Genomic DNA, 16364 nt, shown 5'->3' with positions numbered 1-16364 from the left:
AGAAGAGAGCAAGTTGGATGAGTTCCATTTTGGATTTGTGAAGGTAAATGTATTTTGAGATAGCCAAATGGACATGTCTAGTATACAGTTGGATAAAAGAGCTTGAAGTGTAGCAGAGAAATCAGAATTGGAGAATCTGCATCTTAGTCTTGTAGATGTTAATGGGAGCCATGTCTGCCTGTGGAAATTTCCTTTCCCTGGAGTTTCTAAAATTACATCTGTTATCCCTAACCCTGCATGAAGACTCTTCTCTCCTGTCATCTCAGTTCTGGTGAGATATTAAGGGAAGCAGGTTAACACTAAATCAGGTCATGCCAGTTGAGAATGGAGCCACATGATTGATTTTTTTCTTCTTATATTTCCTATTTGGGGAAATGTCTGTTTAGATCTTTATCATTTGCTACAAAAAATTTTCCCTATTGTTTCCTGTTGAATTTCAATTATAGGTTATTTTTTTCTCATATTTTCCCATGTCACGGATGCTGAAATTATTTTGAAATTCATTGAAGTCATGTATTAAATGAACTTGACATTTGCAATAACCATTACAGTGGGAAATCAATGTACTACTAGCAAACAATGAGAACAGTGAGACTTTTCATCAAACAGCAAACTCGCCATTTAATAATTTTCTGTTTTACTGCAAAAGGACTCAGATGCAAGTGAAATCTGACTTTCTTTTATTTACATTAAATGATTTGCAATTTCTCCTTCACATTACACTTCTTTATTGTCAGGTATTACCAGATATAATGACAGGAATTTAAGTAATATGTCTTTTTTTATCTACTTAAAGTTGTATTAGTACCGTTGAATTCTGTGTCTACATTATGATACTCAAAACTTTCTGATTAAAATTTTTTATAAGTACAACATGACATTTTTACATAGGCAAATTTCTCTTTTTTCACGTGTGATTTCTTTGCTTTCAAACTTAAAACTTCCCTTTAAATATTCAGTTGCTTCTTTTCGTTTTTCTATTTTTTAATAGTTAACTCTCTAATGTACCTGATACGGTTTGATGTCATGTGTGGTCATCCATTAATTTTTTTGTAAGTTTAAATCTGGGATTATTGTATTATCCCAGAGTAGTATATGTCTCTTCTTCTCCCACTCCCTCTGTTTTAGTTATTATTGATAAGAATAACACTTTTGTGTATTGCTTAATATATTATATGTTCATAAGACATACACACATTCTCTACCTTCAAAAAGCTTACAGTACACTTGAAAGTGGTTAAAATGGGAAATTTTGAGATGTATAGTTACTAGATTTAAAAAAAAAGAAAAGCTTGCAGTCTTACAGTAGATTCAGACCCTCAGTCTGAGATGAAGTCAATCCAGGGAGTGGGTGAAGATGATTCATCCTTGCCCAGAAAGAAAATACTAGAATTTAGATTTGTTTCTCATCTACTTTAAAATTTCAGTTTTGATCCATGTTTATAATGTGCAATATAAGTTAATTCTGTAGCATAATCTGTAAGTAAATGTACATATATTGATGATGGATGCTCAAAATTTTTTACTGACGGGGTACATTATCATAAAAGCTTAGAGAGCATTCCCTTAACATAAACCTAAATAAAAACATGCTCTGGTGGGATGTGTGTGGTGCTGTAGTAACACAAACCAATCATTTGTCATTTATGTGGGGAGGAGGGGCTGGAAGCAGGGAGCAAGGGCGGGGGGTTGTCAGTGGAGTTGGCCCTTACAAGGCACATGGGAGTTTGCTAGAAAACAAGGTCATGAAAATTAGGTGAAATATGCAAGGTGATTGTTTTTTATCAATGTCAGTTAATAATAAACTTATTTATTGAGATTATTGTACCAAATAAGTTTAGTTATGATGATTGAGTACAATTATAATTGCTATCTTACAAGACTGCTTTTTCTGATATGAGTATACTGTGTGCACTTGTTCTGAATGTGTCCATTGGGAGAGGATTTTATTAGACTTGGCATCAATGTCCACTCACATGATTACTTAATAACTTTTTTAAACATAATTATGTTACATTTTAGATTACGTTACTGAAACCCCGTAATTGATTTGGGAAGCAGCTTCAGAGTTATAGGTCTGAGGTTGGTAATGTCTGCAATAATACAAGCAAAGCTCTGTGGTTTCATTTTGAAATGAAATTTTGTCATTTTGAAGCCATTACTTCCAAAGTCAGTGTTTTATACCTCAACTGCCATGTGAACTAGGCTTACTAGAAACAAGATGGGGAACGACGAGCTCGGGGAACCCCACGCAGGCAGTGACTGGCCGGGCTCTCCTGTCCTCTCCAGGACAAGGCTGGCACCAGTAGGCGCTCAGTGGCATTAACATTTTTTGGAAAGAGGAGACCACTAAAATGGCCACCTGGGGCTAATTCAGAACTATCGTAATGGGGCTGAGTTTATTTCAAATATGTTGTGTGATTAATCTGTCTTCTCTCATATTTTAGCTTGCCAGTTCTGTAACTCCTTGGGATATCTTGCTGAGCTTAATTGCAGCTGCCACTCATGATCTGGATCACCCAGGTGTTAATCAGCCTTTTCTTATTAAAACTAACCATTACTTGGCAACTTTATACAAGGTTAGTGCCATTTCATCATCATCTAATTTGTTTTGCATTGTAGAAAATTTATGTTCTGAAGAAATGAAAATAGCAAATTCTCAATGACTGTTAGAATTCTTACCAGATTAATATTACTAACAATTCTTTATGTTCAGGAAGAGACTTATCATTAAATAACTCAGAAATGCACTTCCATTTGTAGAATACCTCAGTATTGGAAAATCACCACTGGAGATCTGCAGTGGGGCTGTTGAGAGAGTCCGGTTTATTTTCACACATGCCTTTGGAACACAGGTATGTTGGCATAAGGCACAGTTCATTTGTTATGCTTTCTAGAAGTTAAGTTGGCAAAGCGATTTCATAAAGTTTGAAAAGTTATATTAAATATATCCTGGTGTTCCACAGTTTTCAGTTTTTGTTAAACTTTTAATGAAAGCATTATTTTATAAATTTATACCAAATTTTAGTAATTAAAACCCATTCTCCAGTACAGTCTGCAGTATTTTAGTGAATATTTATTTCAATGAAAGGCTGCTCTGTGGATTTGAGTACTATGAAATTCACTCCAAATCGTAGTTTACGTGACTCAGATAAATAGGTATTACGTATTCCATTTTATAGCCAGCTGGATAGGACCTTAAGGTTTTGAAGGTAAATTGGATAGAGGGTAAACATTTTGTATAATAAACAGATGCCTTAAAATCTGTTTCAGGAAGTTTTGAAAACTTCTAAGAAAGTAAAAAGAATGTTTTATATACTAAATAGCCTGATCTTGGAATCACTTCTCGAGCTGTAGGATACATTAGTCAATGGAAAGAACAACAGAAAATACTAATATTTTAGAAAAAATAATTTAATGTTAAGGAGACCATTTTGAGAGTCTAATTAAAAGCATTAATGTAAACAAGACCAAAATTATGTTTGGTTGTTAACCAAGTCTCACGTGATTGTCATGGTGAGGTCCACAAATGCAAGCTTCTTTTGCATGGTGAGAAGACAAATTTAATTTAAGAAAGCCATATAAGTGGATGTAAACCATCTAAGTCTAGAAGAATAGTGTGGCTAAATTAAAATTTGGGAATTAAAATTTAAATTACTATCATTGTTCTTTTTTCCTTTTCCCCTTCATAATTTAAAACAACTTTATAAAAAACTAAGTGTTTTATGTAATGACCATAAGAAAAAAGCTGGACTTCATTTTTTATTTTTTTAAATCTTTATTCATGGATACCATTTGGAGTTATGACAATAGGATAAGTAGAATTATTTCTTGCTGTAGTACAAATATAAAAATTGCTTAATCCATACAGCAGATTAAAATATTTGCTTTCATATATTCCCTTTTCATCAGGTTTTACATTTAATGATTACCTGTTTTGAATTTTCAGATTTTTAAAAAATAAAAACTGAAAATAGGAGCACTACATAATAGCATACTTTTTTTTTTTTCATCTTTGTTTAGGGTTTGTTTTATTAATATTCAATATTGTGAGCCTTACTCATAACATTTAATCAGCTCTTTGTGACCATTATACAATGATAATGTTTGTCATGGCCCATTGTTTAAAAAAAAAAAAGAAGGCAGGACTTCTTTTTTTAATATATTTCTTTTGTTATTTGACTTGAGGCAATTTTTTAAATGCCATAATGTATTTGTTATTTGCGTTAACGGGTTGCTTTTTCCCTTCCAGAAAATTTGGATATTCCTATACAGACAATTGATTTATTCTTGAATTTGAACCTGAAAATATAGTTGAATCTAAATTTTATTAAATTGTTTAGTGGAAATTTCCACATGATTTATTCAGGCATCTTAGTCCGAGTTTCTGTAGGAATCAGGAGGCAGTTGTGGAATGGATTAAATTCTCTCCACTTGAATATTCCTCCTCCATTTCAGATCTCAAAGGAAGCCAAAGGTGTTTACCCTCAGTACATCCCAGCAAAGAATTTTCTCAAACCAAATACCAATCTTATATAGATTTTTTTTTTTTTTTTAAATAAAAGCAAATCATGCTACCTTGGCTGGCAAAATAAAAGCACTCTTTTGGGAATATTTGCATATTGGCATTTTCCTATGACCACTCCAGTTTTGGTTTTGATTAACTTAATAGTTTTTGGATACATTCTTTAGAATTCATTTTTTCTGGTAAATTAAAAGTTGAATGACATAATAATAACTTAGGACTCTATAAAGCCTTGCAAGTATTAAGTTTAAGGGGAAGAAAATCAAGGAGTAACTATTTAATTGAGAGTCTTATATTTTCTCTTCGTATTTCTCTGATTCCAGGCAGCAGATGGAGGCCCAGATAGGTGCTCTGATACTCGCCACAGATATCAGCCGCCAAAACGAGTATCTGTCACTGTTTAGATCCCATTTGGATAGAGGGGACTTATGTCTAGAAGATGCCAGTCACCGGCACTTAGTTTTACAGGTAAAATGGGGCTTGGAAAGATACTGTTTCTAGGATAACTCATGTGCCTGTCCAAATAAAAGTGAAATATTCTAGCAGAGTGCTCTTTCACAGTTGATGAAATCCTGAAGAAGGCTAAGGCGTTTCCTTCAGCTCATACACAGACTGCCCAGGAGGAGATCATTGGCTGAACCGTGGTCTAGGAAGGCACTGGCCTTGTTATTTGACATACTCAAGATTTCTGACTGAGACATTCTTGCAAGATTAGGGTACCAATCAGAAACAGCATTTTATTCCAGCTGGTTCTCACATCTGAAAAATAGGAGCTTGAATTGGGTAATTTATTTGTGGCTTTATGGTTGATCCAGAACCGTCCTTGTGCTTGGCCTTTGGTATTTTTCAGCACTTATAATTTGGCTGGCAGGCATACAGCTTCTTCATCAGTATATCTGCAAAAAACGATTGGTAGATCTGAAAGCATCATAAAATTATTGCAAGAGGCAACGGATTTTTCTGTTGTAACATTTCCTTTTTCTTTTTTTTTTAACTGCCCTTTTCCATTATTAGAGTATATATTAGAGTAATATAAACAATTTTAATATTTTGTTTGCTAGATGGCATTGAAATGTGCTGATATTTGTAACCCATGTCGGACCTGGGAACTGAGCAAGCAGTGGAGTGAAAAAGTAACAGAAGAATTCTTCCATCAAGGCAAGTTACAGTATGAAGTGATAATTCATGCAGTTCATTTTTTAGCATCATATGAATAAAATGAAGAACTCAGCTATTGTTAGGAGTGTAGCAGATGCTTGCTCTATTTAGTGACAACTCACAGTAGATGTACAGTTAACCAGTAATTACAAATTGAGCATCTGTTTTGAAAATTGGTCTTCCTTTGGAATGATCAGATGGCTGTGTGCATTTATGGATATACATCAGGTTGGAAATTCTACTGTGAAGGATTGAGGATTCCCTACCCGGCTGACTAGTCCCTAGACTTGCTCCATCCTTGTCATTGTGATGGGCCAGGGGCACCTGCAAAACATTTTTGTGATCTAAAGCCAAGAACCAAGGACCCTCATTTTATCCCCCGTCCTTTTAGAAATATAAGCTTTAAATTAAAATGCTGACAGAATTACAGTCTTAGGATAGCGTCTATAAAAGTTTTCCACCTCCTTCATTTAAAATAGGATATCAGCTTGGCAGTCCTTTCTGAGTGCAAATAACTTAAAAAAAGAATTTAGAAGCCATTCATCCTCTCACAAGGATTAGGAAGTATGGTATGTTTTCCTAAAATACTTACAGGTTAAGTTGAAGACTTATTATGTATTTAACCAACAGATATGTTCCATATTAATATTCATATCTCTTTTTAAAATTTATAGGAGATATAGAAAAAAAGTATCACTTGGGTGTGAGTCCATTTTGTGATCGTCAGACTGAATCCATTGCCAACATCCAGATTGGTAACTATATATATTTAGATACAGCTAGTTAGAAAAATACCATTGATTTTAATTTTGTTACAAAGATAAGTACATTTGAAATATGAAATTTTAAACTTGTGTTCATTTCTATTTTTTTCAAATAACTTCAGAAATTTCAACTAGTTTTTCCTTGTTATGGCTTGTATAAGTTACTCTCATTGAATCTTAGGTCATAAAAAGTGTAATTTTGCAGAGCAGACAGCAGAGAATTGGTTCCTGTTTGAAAACTGAAGGAGTATGTTATTCACCCATGTGGAAGTTTCTTTTGCATAATCCTGGAACTGCCATTTTAACCTGAAAAAAGGTGAACCCCTGAGCATGGTCATAACGTGAAGACTAGTTTCCACCACTGCTTACTTTTCTGACTCTTTTATCACTGCCTGTTAGAGTAAATGTAAACTTCTCAACATATTATACAGGCCTCGGCTTCTCTGTTCCATCTTCTCTTCCACAACTCCCCCTTCAGTTTACCTGCAGCAACTTGGGAGGACTCTTCAGTGTTTCCCAAATATGTGATGCTCCTTCATTCTCCGTGCCCTTCCAGCCCTTCCCTTCTACCTGACAGGCTCCTTTTTCTTGAAGACCTGGCTCAGGTATCACCTGCTCCAGCAGCCTCCTGCTGCTCTCTCCAGGCAGGGCTTTGGCACTTTCTAGCACTTTATCCGTGTTTCTCAGAGCTCCGAGTGCATTGCCTTGTCTTTGTTGTGTGTTCCTAAAGACTAACACAGCACCTAAAAGCATGGGGCACTTATGGAGTATTTGTTAAGTGAATTAATAACTGCAATAGAAACCATAATGAAATGTGCTGGGATCGACATACACACAGCTTGGAGAAGAGCATAGGAAAGACTGGTGAGGATTGGGGGTGCTAGAGTTTAGCTGTAAAGTGGGGAGATTACAGAAGGAGAGGAAGCCAGCAAAGTACTGAGGGAGGAGGGTCATTTTGGTAAATGGTGTTTTTTAGGGACTTTGAGGATTAGATTAAGCATAGTGAAATTTGTACACAAACTTTAGAAAGAAATTCAGAAGATAGCATAATACTGTGGCATAATACTCTGAAAGGAAAACAGCTCTACAGAGTCAGCAATTCAGAAGTGTAATTCTTACATTGTAATTGCAAAGGATTCTCGTGGAAGAAAGTGGGTGTCACTGGTTTGACTGCAGAGGGGTGATGGGTGCAGAAGATGAAGAGAAGAGCCTGAGTCCAGGAGTGGGCAAGGGGCGTAGGCGCGGTGCCAGGAGAGCTGAGGCTGCCCAGTAATGCTGAGGTCAGCAGAAGGGACATCGTTCATTTTAGGGGATACTAAAACGGTTTAAAAGTAGTTCTGCTTCTGTCTTGATTCTCAAGTAGAACAATCTTCAAATGCAAAAAGAAGAGATATGATACTGGCAAAAGAGAAATGAACTGAAGGTGGGTGAACGAATGGTAGTGAACTTGCTTCAGCTGCTTTAAATAAATGTCTTTTCACCTGAATAAATTACTCCCTGAGTTAATGATTGGAGAACTTGCAGTTGAGGTTAAAGAACCTCTGTTGGTGGTCTTTGGGGAATTTTGCAGAATGGACGGTGCCAAAAAATGGACAATAAACAAATGTTACATTGCAGTTTTTTGTGTTTTTTTTTTAATTTAATTTTATTTTGAAATAAATTCAAAGTTATAGGAACAGTTGCAAAAACAATACAAACCCCATACACAGAACTCCAGCATACCCTAACCCCCCCCTCCCCTGATACCCCAATCCACCAACTTTAACATGCTGTCACACCGGTATTTCTTTCCCTCCCTCCTTCCCTCCCTCCCTATCTATCATCCATCATCTATTGCTTTGTCTTCTGAATGTATGAGAGCTGGCTGCACCCATCCTTGAACAAACACTATAATTCACATATACAGTTCCCATGAACAAGAACAATCTTTTATGCAATCCCATTAAATGCAGCTAAGAAGTACTAGAGATTCAACATTGATAAAAAGCATACATTCTATATTCCCCCCCACCCCCACCATGTCTCAACTGTGTCCCTTTGAGCCTCCTGTCCTCCATCCTCAGAACACATCCAGGGTCATCCTTGGTATTCAATTGTCATCTATTTAGACTGTCTTTTTTTTTTTCCCTCAATTGTGGAAACATACATACAGCCTAAATCTTCCCATTCTACCCCCTCCCTAGCATTCCATTAGTGGGATTAATCACATTTAGAATGTTGTAATGCTATCTCTTTCCCACCGTCAATTACTAGAAATTTCCCTTCACCTCAAACAGCAACCCTACACTCATTTTTTAACTCCCCATTACCCGTTCCTGCAGTTCTCTTAACCCATACTCTACTTTTCAACTCTATGGTCATATTCTCTGATAATTTCTTTGTGTTTACTGTGGGGCTTAAAATTAAACTCTTAAATCCATAACAATCTTGTTTTGCTTTGATACCAACTTAACTTCAATAGGACACAAACTATGCTCCTATACTCCTCCATTCCCCCACCTTTATGTAGTTCTTGTCAAAACTTACATATTTTACATTGAGTTCAAAACCACTGATTTGTCATTAGAGTTTGTGTATTTTATATCATGTAGGAAGTAAATAGTGGAGTTACAATTCACAAATTATTGACTTCTATTTGTATTCCATTGTGGTCAGAGAATGTGCTTCGAATAGATCCAATCTTTTTTTTTTTTTTTTTTTTTTTTAATTTATTGAGGCTTGTTTTATGTCCCAGCATATTAGTCCATTCTGGAGAAAGATCCATGATCACTAGAGAAAAATGAGTGTCCTGGTAATTTGGGATGTAAGGTTCTATATATGTCTGTTAAATTTCTCTATCTCTCTCTCTCCTTTCTTTGTTTCTCAGTTGGTAGGGCTCTCTTTACTATCTGAAGTAGGGCAGGTCTTTTATTAGCAAAATCTCTCAGCATTTGTTAGTGAAAAATTTAAGCTCTCCCTCAAATTTGAAGGAGAGTTTTGCTGGATAAAGTATTCTTGGTTGGAAATTTTTCTCTCTCAGAATTTTAAATATGTCATGCCACTGCCTTCTCGCCTCCATGGTGGCCACTGAGTAGTCGCTACTTAGTCTTATGTTGTTTCGTTTGCATGTGGTGAATTGCTTTTCTCTTGCTGCTTTCAGAACTTGCTCCTTCTCTTAACCCATACTCTTGAGAATCTGATCAGAATTTGTCTTGGAGTGTGTTTATTTGGATTTATTCTATTTGGAGTTCGCTGGGCATTTATGCTTTGTGTATTTATATTGTGTAGAAGGTTTGGGAAGTTTTCCCCAACAATTTCTTTGAATACTTTTTCTAGACCTTTACCCTTCTCTTCCCCCTCTGTGACACCAATGAGTCTTAAGTTTGGAAGTTTTGTTTTATCTATCATATCCCTGAGCTCCATTTCGATTTTTTCAATTTTTTTCCCCATTCTTTCTTTTGTTTTTTCATTTTCTGTTCTGTGGACCTCTAGGACACTGAGTCATTGTTCAGCTTCCTCTAATCTTGTATTATGAGTTTCCAGAGTCTTTTTAATTTGGCCAACAGTTTCTTTTATTTCCATAAGATCTTCTATTTTTTTATTTACTCTTGTAATGTCTTCTTTATGCTCTTCTAGGGTCTTCTTTATGTCCCTTATATCCTGTTCCATGGTCTTCTTCATGTCCTTTATATCCTCTGCCATGTTTTCATTCCTCGATTGTAGTTCTTTGATTAATTGTGCCAAGTACTGTGTCTCTTCTGATGTTTTGATTTGGGTCTTTGGGATTGCGTTCTCCATATCGTCTGGTTTTATCATATGCATTAAGATTTTCTGTTGTTTTTGGCCTCTTGGCATTTGCTTTGCTTGATAGGGTTCTTTCAAGTTGTAAAAAAAAATAAATAAATACCAATCTAATTTTTCAGAAATACAAGTTGGTGGCGTACACTTTCTCTAACTAACCAGCAGACGGCGTCTGCGAGTCACCTGTACCCCTCAAGTCAGCTCTCAGCTTTGTTCTTGTGGTGTGCGGGGAAATGATTCTTGTGGGGTTCAGTTGGTGAACTCGGTTTGGGTGTGTTGCTGGAGCCGTCTGCCCTGAATGTGGGGTGTGTGTCCGGGTGGGTAGGGAGGAAGGGCAGCTTTAATATTCAAACCTCCCAGGTGTTCCCAGAGATTCAAGGCTGTTGCAAGAGTCTAAGCCTTCATTTCAGTTCTGCCCCCAATCCTCTCTGACGCTGACCCACAAACCACTGGCATTGACGTAGTGTCCCTGGGTTTTCCGAGCGGGCCCCCCTTCTCAGCCGTGATCTTCCAAGACCTCTGCTGAGGGAAGGCTGTGCTACGTCACAAGTGTATGCCATCCCTCAAGGGAAGCCCCAGGCCACCGGCCGTGCAGGGACACTCTCAACCTGATGCAAAGATGGCTGAATAGGGCATCTCCACCCCTCCCCTCTCCTTGCACAGTTCCTCCTTCCCAGTTCCGGGACAACTGGCGCTGCTCTGGGCTGAGGGCATGGCTCCGAGCAGGAGTGTCTCCAGTCTGCCAGGGAGCAGCTGCAAGCAGCGGGGTTTCTTTCTCCTTCCAGCTCTCCCCTCCGCTCCCCTGGCCTTGAGGGAATCTGCAGCAGGCTATCCTCCATGCCAGACACCGAGAGGCCGGCTCAGACTGCTTCTGCCGTGCTTCACTGCACGGTTTTCACCGTCGCAAATGCAGCTGCTCCTGGGTTTTTCCCTTTTTTTTTTTTTTTTTTTTTTTTTTTTTAAAGAACCAGTCCGTCTCCAAATGCCAACCCCCGGCTTCCCCACACTGCAGCGTGGTTGTGGGTCTTTCAGCTGGTTACTCACTCGTTTCAGAATGCAGACTCCCGTTTTCACCAAGTGTACAGCCCCTGTGGTTCTAGCAGACCTTGTCCAGCTGGTGCATCACTGAAACTGGTATTCTGGGTCACCTTCTGGTTTTTATCTAGTATTTTTCATGGAGGTGTTATTTTGCCCTGTCTCACCTAGCCGCCATCTTAGGTTACATTGCAGTTTTTAAAAGGGAAAATAAGATGGGTCCCTTAACCATTGTTCTTGCTGTCAGTGTTGGACAAAGTTCTAGGATGGAATTTCATAGGGACAGGAATATGGTGGGAATAGTTGTATCTATTGACATCTCCCAACAGCCCTGTGAGGCAGGTACTGTGTGTGTCCTCTTTACAGGTAAGGTAATTTGCCCAGTGTGTACAGTTAACAGGTGTTGCTGTTGAGCTTCAGATCCAGGTCTTTCTGTCACCACATCCCAGGCTCTTAGCTGCTCTACTAGGAAGCGATTATTAGGAGCCACATAGGTTCATTAAGTGCAAGTCACAGTTAGGTATCATAGTTCCCTCCTTTGATAAGAATGCTAGTTTTGTTGAATGAGAACATATAACATACTGGATAAGAGTGAGGCATCTAACAAGGCATCCTGTGGTATCACATACTGGATAAGAGTGAGGCATCTAACAAGGCATCCTGGGGTATCTGTGAAGATGACGGGCATGTGGCTGGCACAGGAAATGGATGAACAGGCTGCCATCAGCTATGATCAAGAGGTGCTGGTTACATGCTGTATGGCTGTATCCTTTGCCCTGACCTTTTCATTTTTATTAAGTACTTAAATTAAAACCTGAAATAAATTTTAGGTTCAGATAGAGCCAGAAGTGATAGCTTATTTGTTGAATGCTGGGGACAGGATCCCAAAAGATCTCAGTCGGTTGGAGCACTGGGAGACATCACATGAAATAAATCACGTAAAACCTGTAATAACATTCTGCACATGGGTACAAATCTCCAGCTGCCCATGACTTAACTGCGGCATGTAGAAGGGACAGGGGTTTGGGTGAAATCGCCCATTGGGGCAGTGGCGTGAGGATAGCTGCAGAAGGCTGACGTGTTCTGTGACTGCAGAATGAAACTTTTTTGGTTTTTTGTCTGTCTCCTCACGAGTATGGAAGCGCCTCGATACTGTTGTATCCCCAGCACCCCTAGCTCTGTGCCCTAGTAGCATTTCAGTAAATGTGTGGGAAGGGAATGGATGCTTGAAAGAAAGGAAGTCTTGTTACAGTATCACAACTGTGGTTTCAGCACCATGATTATATACACATAAACATGTCACCATCAGACCATATGACTTTTCTATTTAAAAATAGTGGATGAAGTTGTTCTAACTTCAGTGAGGTTTTCACAGGGGCTGAATGGAACCTGTGCCGTCTGTGGGCCACATGGTCTTTGCTGCAAAGAAAAAGCCTTGGACATGAAGGAAACTTGAAAACTGTTACATGAGCAGTGATAGAATTTGAAGGTTCATTTTCTTCTCCCCTAACAGATCAAAATTTTAGGATAATGTTATTTGTTTCTCCTCATATGTAATATGGTTTGGATGATAAGCTATGTTCTAGGGTGCTCTGTCAAATTAAATTCAATATAACTAATGTGCAGTTGAGTGCTGTATAACCTAAAGATGCAAAACATCTTAAAATTACTCATTTTCTTTTCATGGTTGTGAATTAAGGAGATCAATCGTGAAAGTTATTTATTAATGAGGGCCCTGGTAGTATACTTTTCATGTTTGCTTTCGTCATTTCTTGAACTAATTTCCCCTGCTTTTTTTAGACTCATTAATTCTTGTCATGAGATTTGGCTTCATAAATCATGAGTTAAATAAAATGACCGAGTACACTGAAGGTCACTCTTGCTGAGGGGAGAGTGCAGTGAAGTGCTTCTGACCCGGCAGCCCAGGTCCCATCCCCTCCAGTACCAGCCTCCAGTTGTCACTAGCACCGTCCTCGAATCATGTTAGGCCCTGATATCCTTCGAGAGTTGATGTGGCCTCTGCACATTTGCTAAGATGGATGTGGGTGTGCAGCTGAGAGGAATAATCAGGAAAGATTTGATATGTTTGTCAGTTCACCTGTGCTTAAAGAAGTCTATTGAGTTACTGAAGAAATTGATTCTTAAGAGATGGTGCATAAATTTTATTTATATAATATACATATTCAAATCTTTTCAAAAATAAAGTTTAGGTAATACTGGAATAGAACTTAACTATAGATCTTTTAAAGATAAAATTTCAGACTATATGATAACAACTTTTCCTTTTTATTTTCTCAAGGTTTTATGACTTACCTAGTGGAGCCTTTATTTACAGAATGGGCCAGGTTTTCAAATTCCAGGCTGTCCCAGACGATGCTTGGCCATGTGGGGCTGAATAAAGCCGGCTGGAAGGGAATGCAGCGAGAACAGTCCAGCGGCGAGGACACCGATGCTGCGTTCGAGGCGTTGAACTCACAGTTATTACCTCAGGAAAACCGGCTATCATGACCCCCAACACCAGGGGGGCCACACTGCCTCTTGGAGGGTTTTAGAAATGTGAAATGGGGTCTTGAGGTGGGAGAACTTACTCTTGACTGCCAAGGTTTCCAGGTGAATGATGCCAGCATTATTTATTTCCAAGATTTCCTCCATTGGATCATTTGAACCCACTTTTTAATTATAAGACCTGAACACATAGCAATATGCATTTGGCTTTTGGGTGAAACTTTGAATATGCAAAGCCCAGCAGGAGTGAATCCAAAAGGAGTACCAGAGGAAGTTTTTTGGTGTGCCGCGTGTGTTTTTCAAAGCAAACTAGAATTTATTCTTTAAACTGGGAAACTTGAACTGAATCTATCATCAGAGCCCTCTTGGAATTTAACCAGTCTGATGTATCCGTACCTTCCACTAAGTTCTCTCTGAGAAAACGGAAATGTGAAGTGCCCAGCCTCTGCTGCCTCTGGCAAGACTCAATGTTTACAAATCAACTCTGAAAATATTGGTTCTAAATTTGCCTTGGAGCATGATTGTGAAGGAACCACTAAAATTTTTTAAAGATCAAACCTTAGACTGCAGCTCTTTCCCCCTGGTTTGCCTTTTTTCTTCTTTGGATGCCACCAAAGCCTCCCAATTGCTATAGTTTTATTTTGTGCACTGGAGACTGAGCATTCGTTTATCATAGAGTTACCGCCAAGCTTTCACTCCAGTGCTGTTTGGCAACGCAATTTTTTTAACCTCTTATTTTTTAATTTAGGGTGGGAGGGGAAGAACACCAGTGTCCTAGCTGTATTATGATTCTGCAGTGAAGACATTGCATGTTGTTTTCACTACTGTACACTTGACCTGCACATGCAAGAAAAAGGTGGAATGTTTAAAACACCATAATCAGCTCAGGGTATTTGCCAGTCTGAAATAAAGTGGGATGGGGAAGTGCGTCCTTCAGATCAAGGGTACGAAAGTCCCTTTCGCTGCAGTGAGTGAGAGGTGTGTTTGTGTGCATGTCTGTGCATGTATGGCTGTGCATGTGTTATATTTATCCATGTGGGAAAGGATATGAAATGTAAGCTTTTATTTATTATTGTAGAATGTGACCTAATGGGCAGCCACACTTGGGGGAGGGGAAGGTAGGTAAGCTGTAATAGATTGCTCCAGTTGCCTTAAACTATGCACAAAGCTAAGTGACCAAACTTCTTGTTTTGATTTGAAAAAAGTGCATTGTTTTCTTGTCCCTCCCTTTGATGAAACGTTACCCTTTGATGGGCCTTTTGATGTGAACAGATGTTTTCTAGGCAAAATTTAAGGACTAATTTTAAACTGAAAACATTCCACTTTTGTAATTTGTTTTAAATTGTTTTATGTATAGTAAGCACAACTGTAATCTAGTTTTAAGAGAAACCGGTGCTTTCTTTTAGTTCATTTGTATTTCCCTTGTTACTGTAAAAGACTGTTTATTAATTATGTTTACAGTTTGTTGCAACAGCCATTTTCTTGGGAGAAAGCTTGAGTGTAAAGCCATTTGTAAAAGGCTTTGCCATACTCATTTTAATATGTGCCTGTTGCTGTTAACTTTTGATGAATAAAAACCTATCTTTTCACATCTTTATCTTTGATGTTTAACGTATAACTCCATCCTCTGGAAATCATAATCCTAAGTTAGTAGGCAATCAGAGATCTAGCTTCATGGCATTTGCATTTATGCATCAAGTATTTGTTCAGTCAGTGCTGTGTGCAGACAAAATCCCATGGGGGTCTCTGCTGTTACCTGCACTTTGCGAGTTAGCAGCTGAGGCCCAGGTCTGGAGTCTGCAAAGGGTCCTGGCTGATACGTGGTCACGATCACCTTTGAGCTCAGGCCTCTCAGCTCCACAGTTGGGAACTGTGTGTGACATTAGTACCTCTGGTGAGCACTACAGTAGTTGTAATTATTTCTGTCATTGGCCTTTTTGAAGTAAAGTATCAGAAATGGCCACTTAATTCCACTTGATTGTCATCAATGTAAGGAAGGTACCACTGAGCCTCTCCTGTATCTTCCCAGGTCCAGTTCATTAGAGGGATATAGTACAAATTTTAAAATCAAATGTACTGTAATTCTTTGTACAGCAAGGTGTTGTCCAATAGAAATAAAATGCAAGCCACATACGTAATTTTTCAATTTTCTAGTAGCCACATGGAAAAAGGGAAAAAGAAACAGGTGGAGTTAATAACATTTTATATATCCCAATACATCCAAGGTATTTTATCATTTCAACATGTAATCAAAGTGAAAAACAACTATTAATGAGATTTACATCCTACTTCTCAATGGTAAGTCTTTGAAATTGGTGTATATTTTACACTCAGAGCACATGTCAATTTGGACTAGCCACCCGGACAGTGCAGGTACAGCAGGTGCGACGGGAGCAGAGTCAAGTGTTTACCTGGGGCAAGTCAACTGGCCACTCACCTGGGGAGGTGTCACCTTGGCAAATTTGATGCAGCCAGAGCCCAGTCTCAGTAAAGAGCCTTACAGGCTCACAGAACTGGTCTGTCAGCACATGCAGAGTGGAACTATCTCATGTCAAACTCACATTAACCAAGCTCACAGTAACTGACGTTAAAAAGTC

At 38.4% G+C, this 16364-nt stretch overlaps 1 protein-coding gene across 7 annotated transcripts in view; it reads left to right on the top strand.

The window, feature by feature from the left end:
- PDE7A (phosphodiesterase 7A) overlaps positions 1–16364 on the top strand; it is a 145488-nt gene that overhangs the window by 109708 nt on the left and 19416 nt on the right. For 3 of the 7 annotated variants that reach the window (XM_037803606.1, XM_037803602.1, XM_037803608.1), the window contains exons 8-12: positions 2448–2579; positions 2764–2855; positions 4849–4993; positions 5587–5683; positions 6358–6438. In XM_037803606.1, the coding sequence (XP_037659534.1) occupies positions 2448–2579; positions 2764–2855; positions 4849–4993; positions 5587–5683; positions 6358–6438 (547 nt within the window). Of the gene's footprint in view, positions 1–2447; positions 2580–2763; positions 2856–4848; positions 4994–5586; positions 5684–6357; positions 6439–6628; positions 8034–13561; positions 15357–16364 lie in introns of those variants that run through there. The other 4 variants (XM_037803603.1, XM_037803604.1, XM_037803607.1 and 1 more) reach the window with 3 other exon arrangements.

This window comes from Choloepus didactylus, chromosome 14 (assembly GCF_015220235.1).
Source record: "Choloepus didactylus isolate mChoDid1 chromosome 14, mChoDid1.pri, whole genome shotgun sequence".
In the NCBI taxonomy this organism is placed as follows: domain Eukaryota; kingdom Metazoa; phylum Chordata; class Mammalia; order Pilosa; family Megalonychidae; genus Choloepus; species Choloepus didactylus.
The sequence above is the reverse complement of the archived record's forward strand: the minus strand, read 5'-3'. Positions and strand labels throughout refer to the sequence as shown.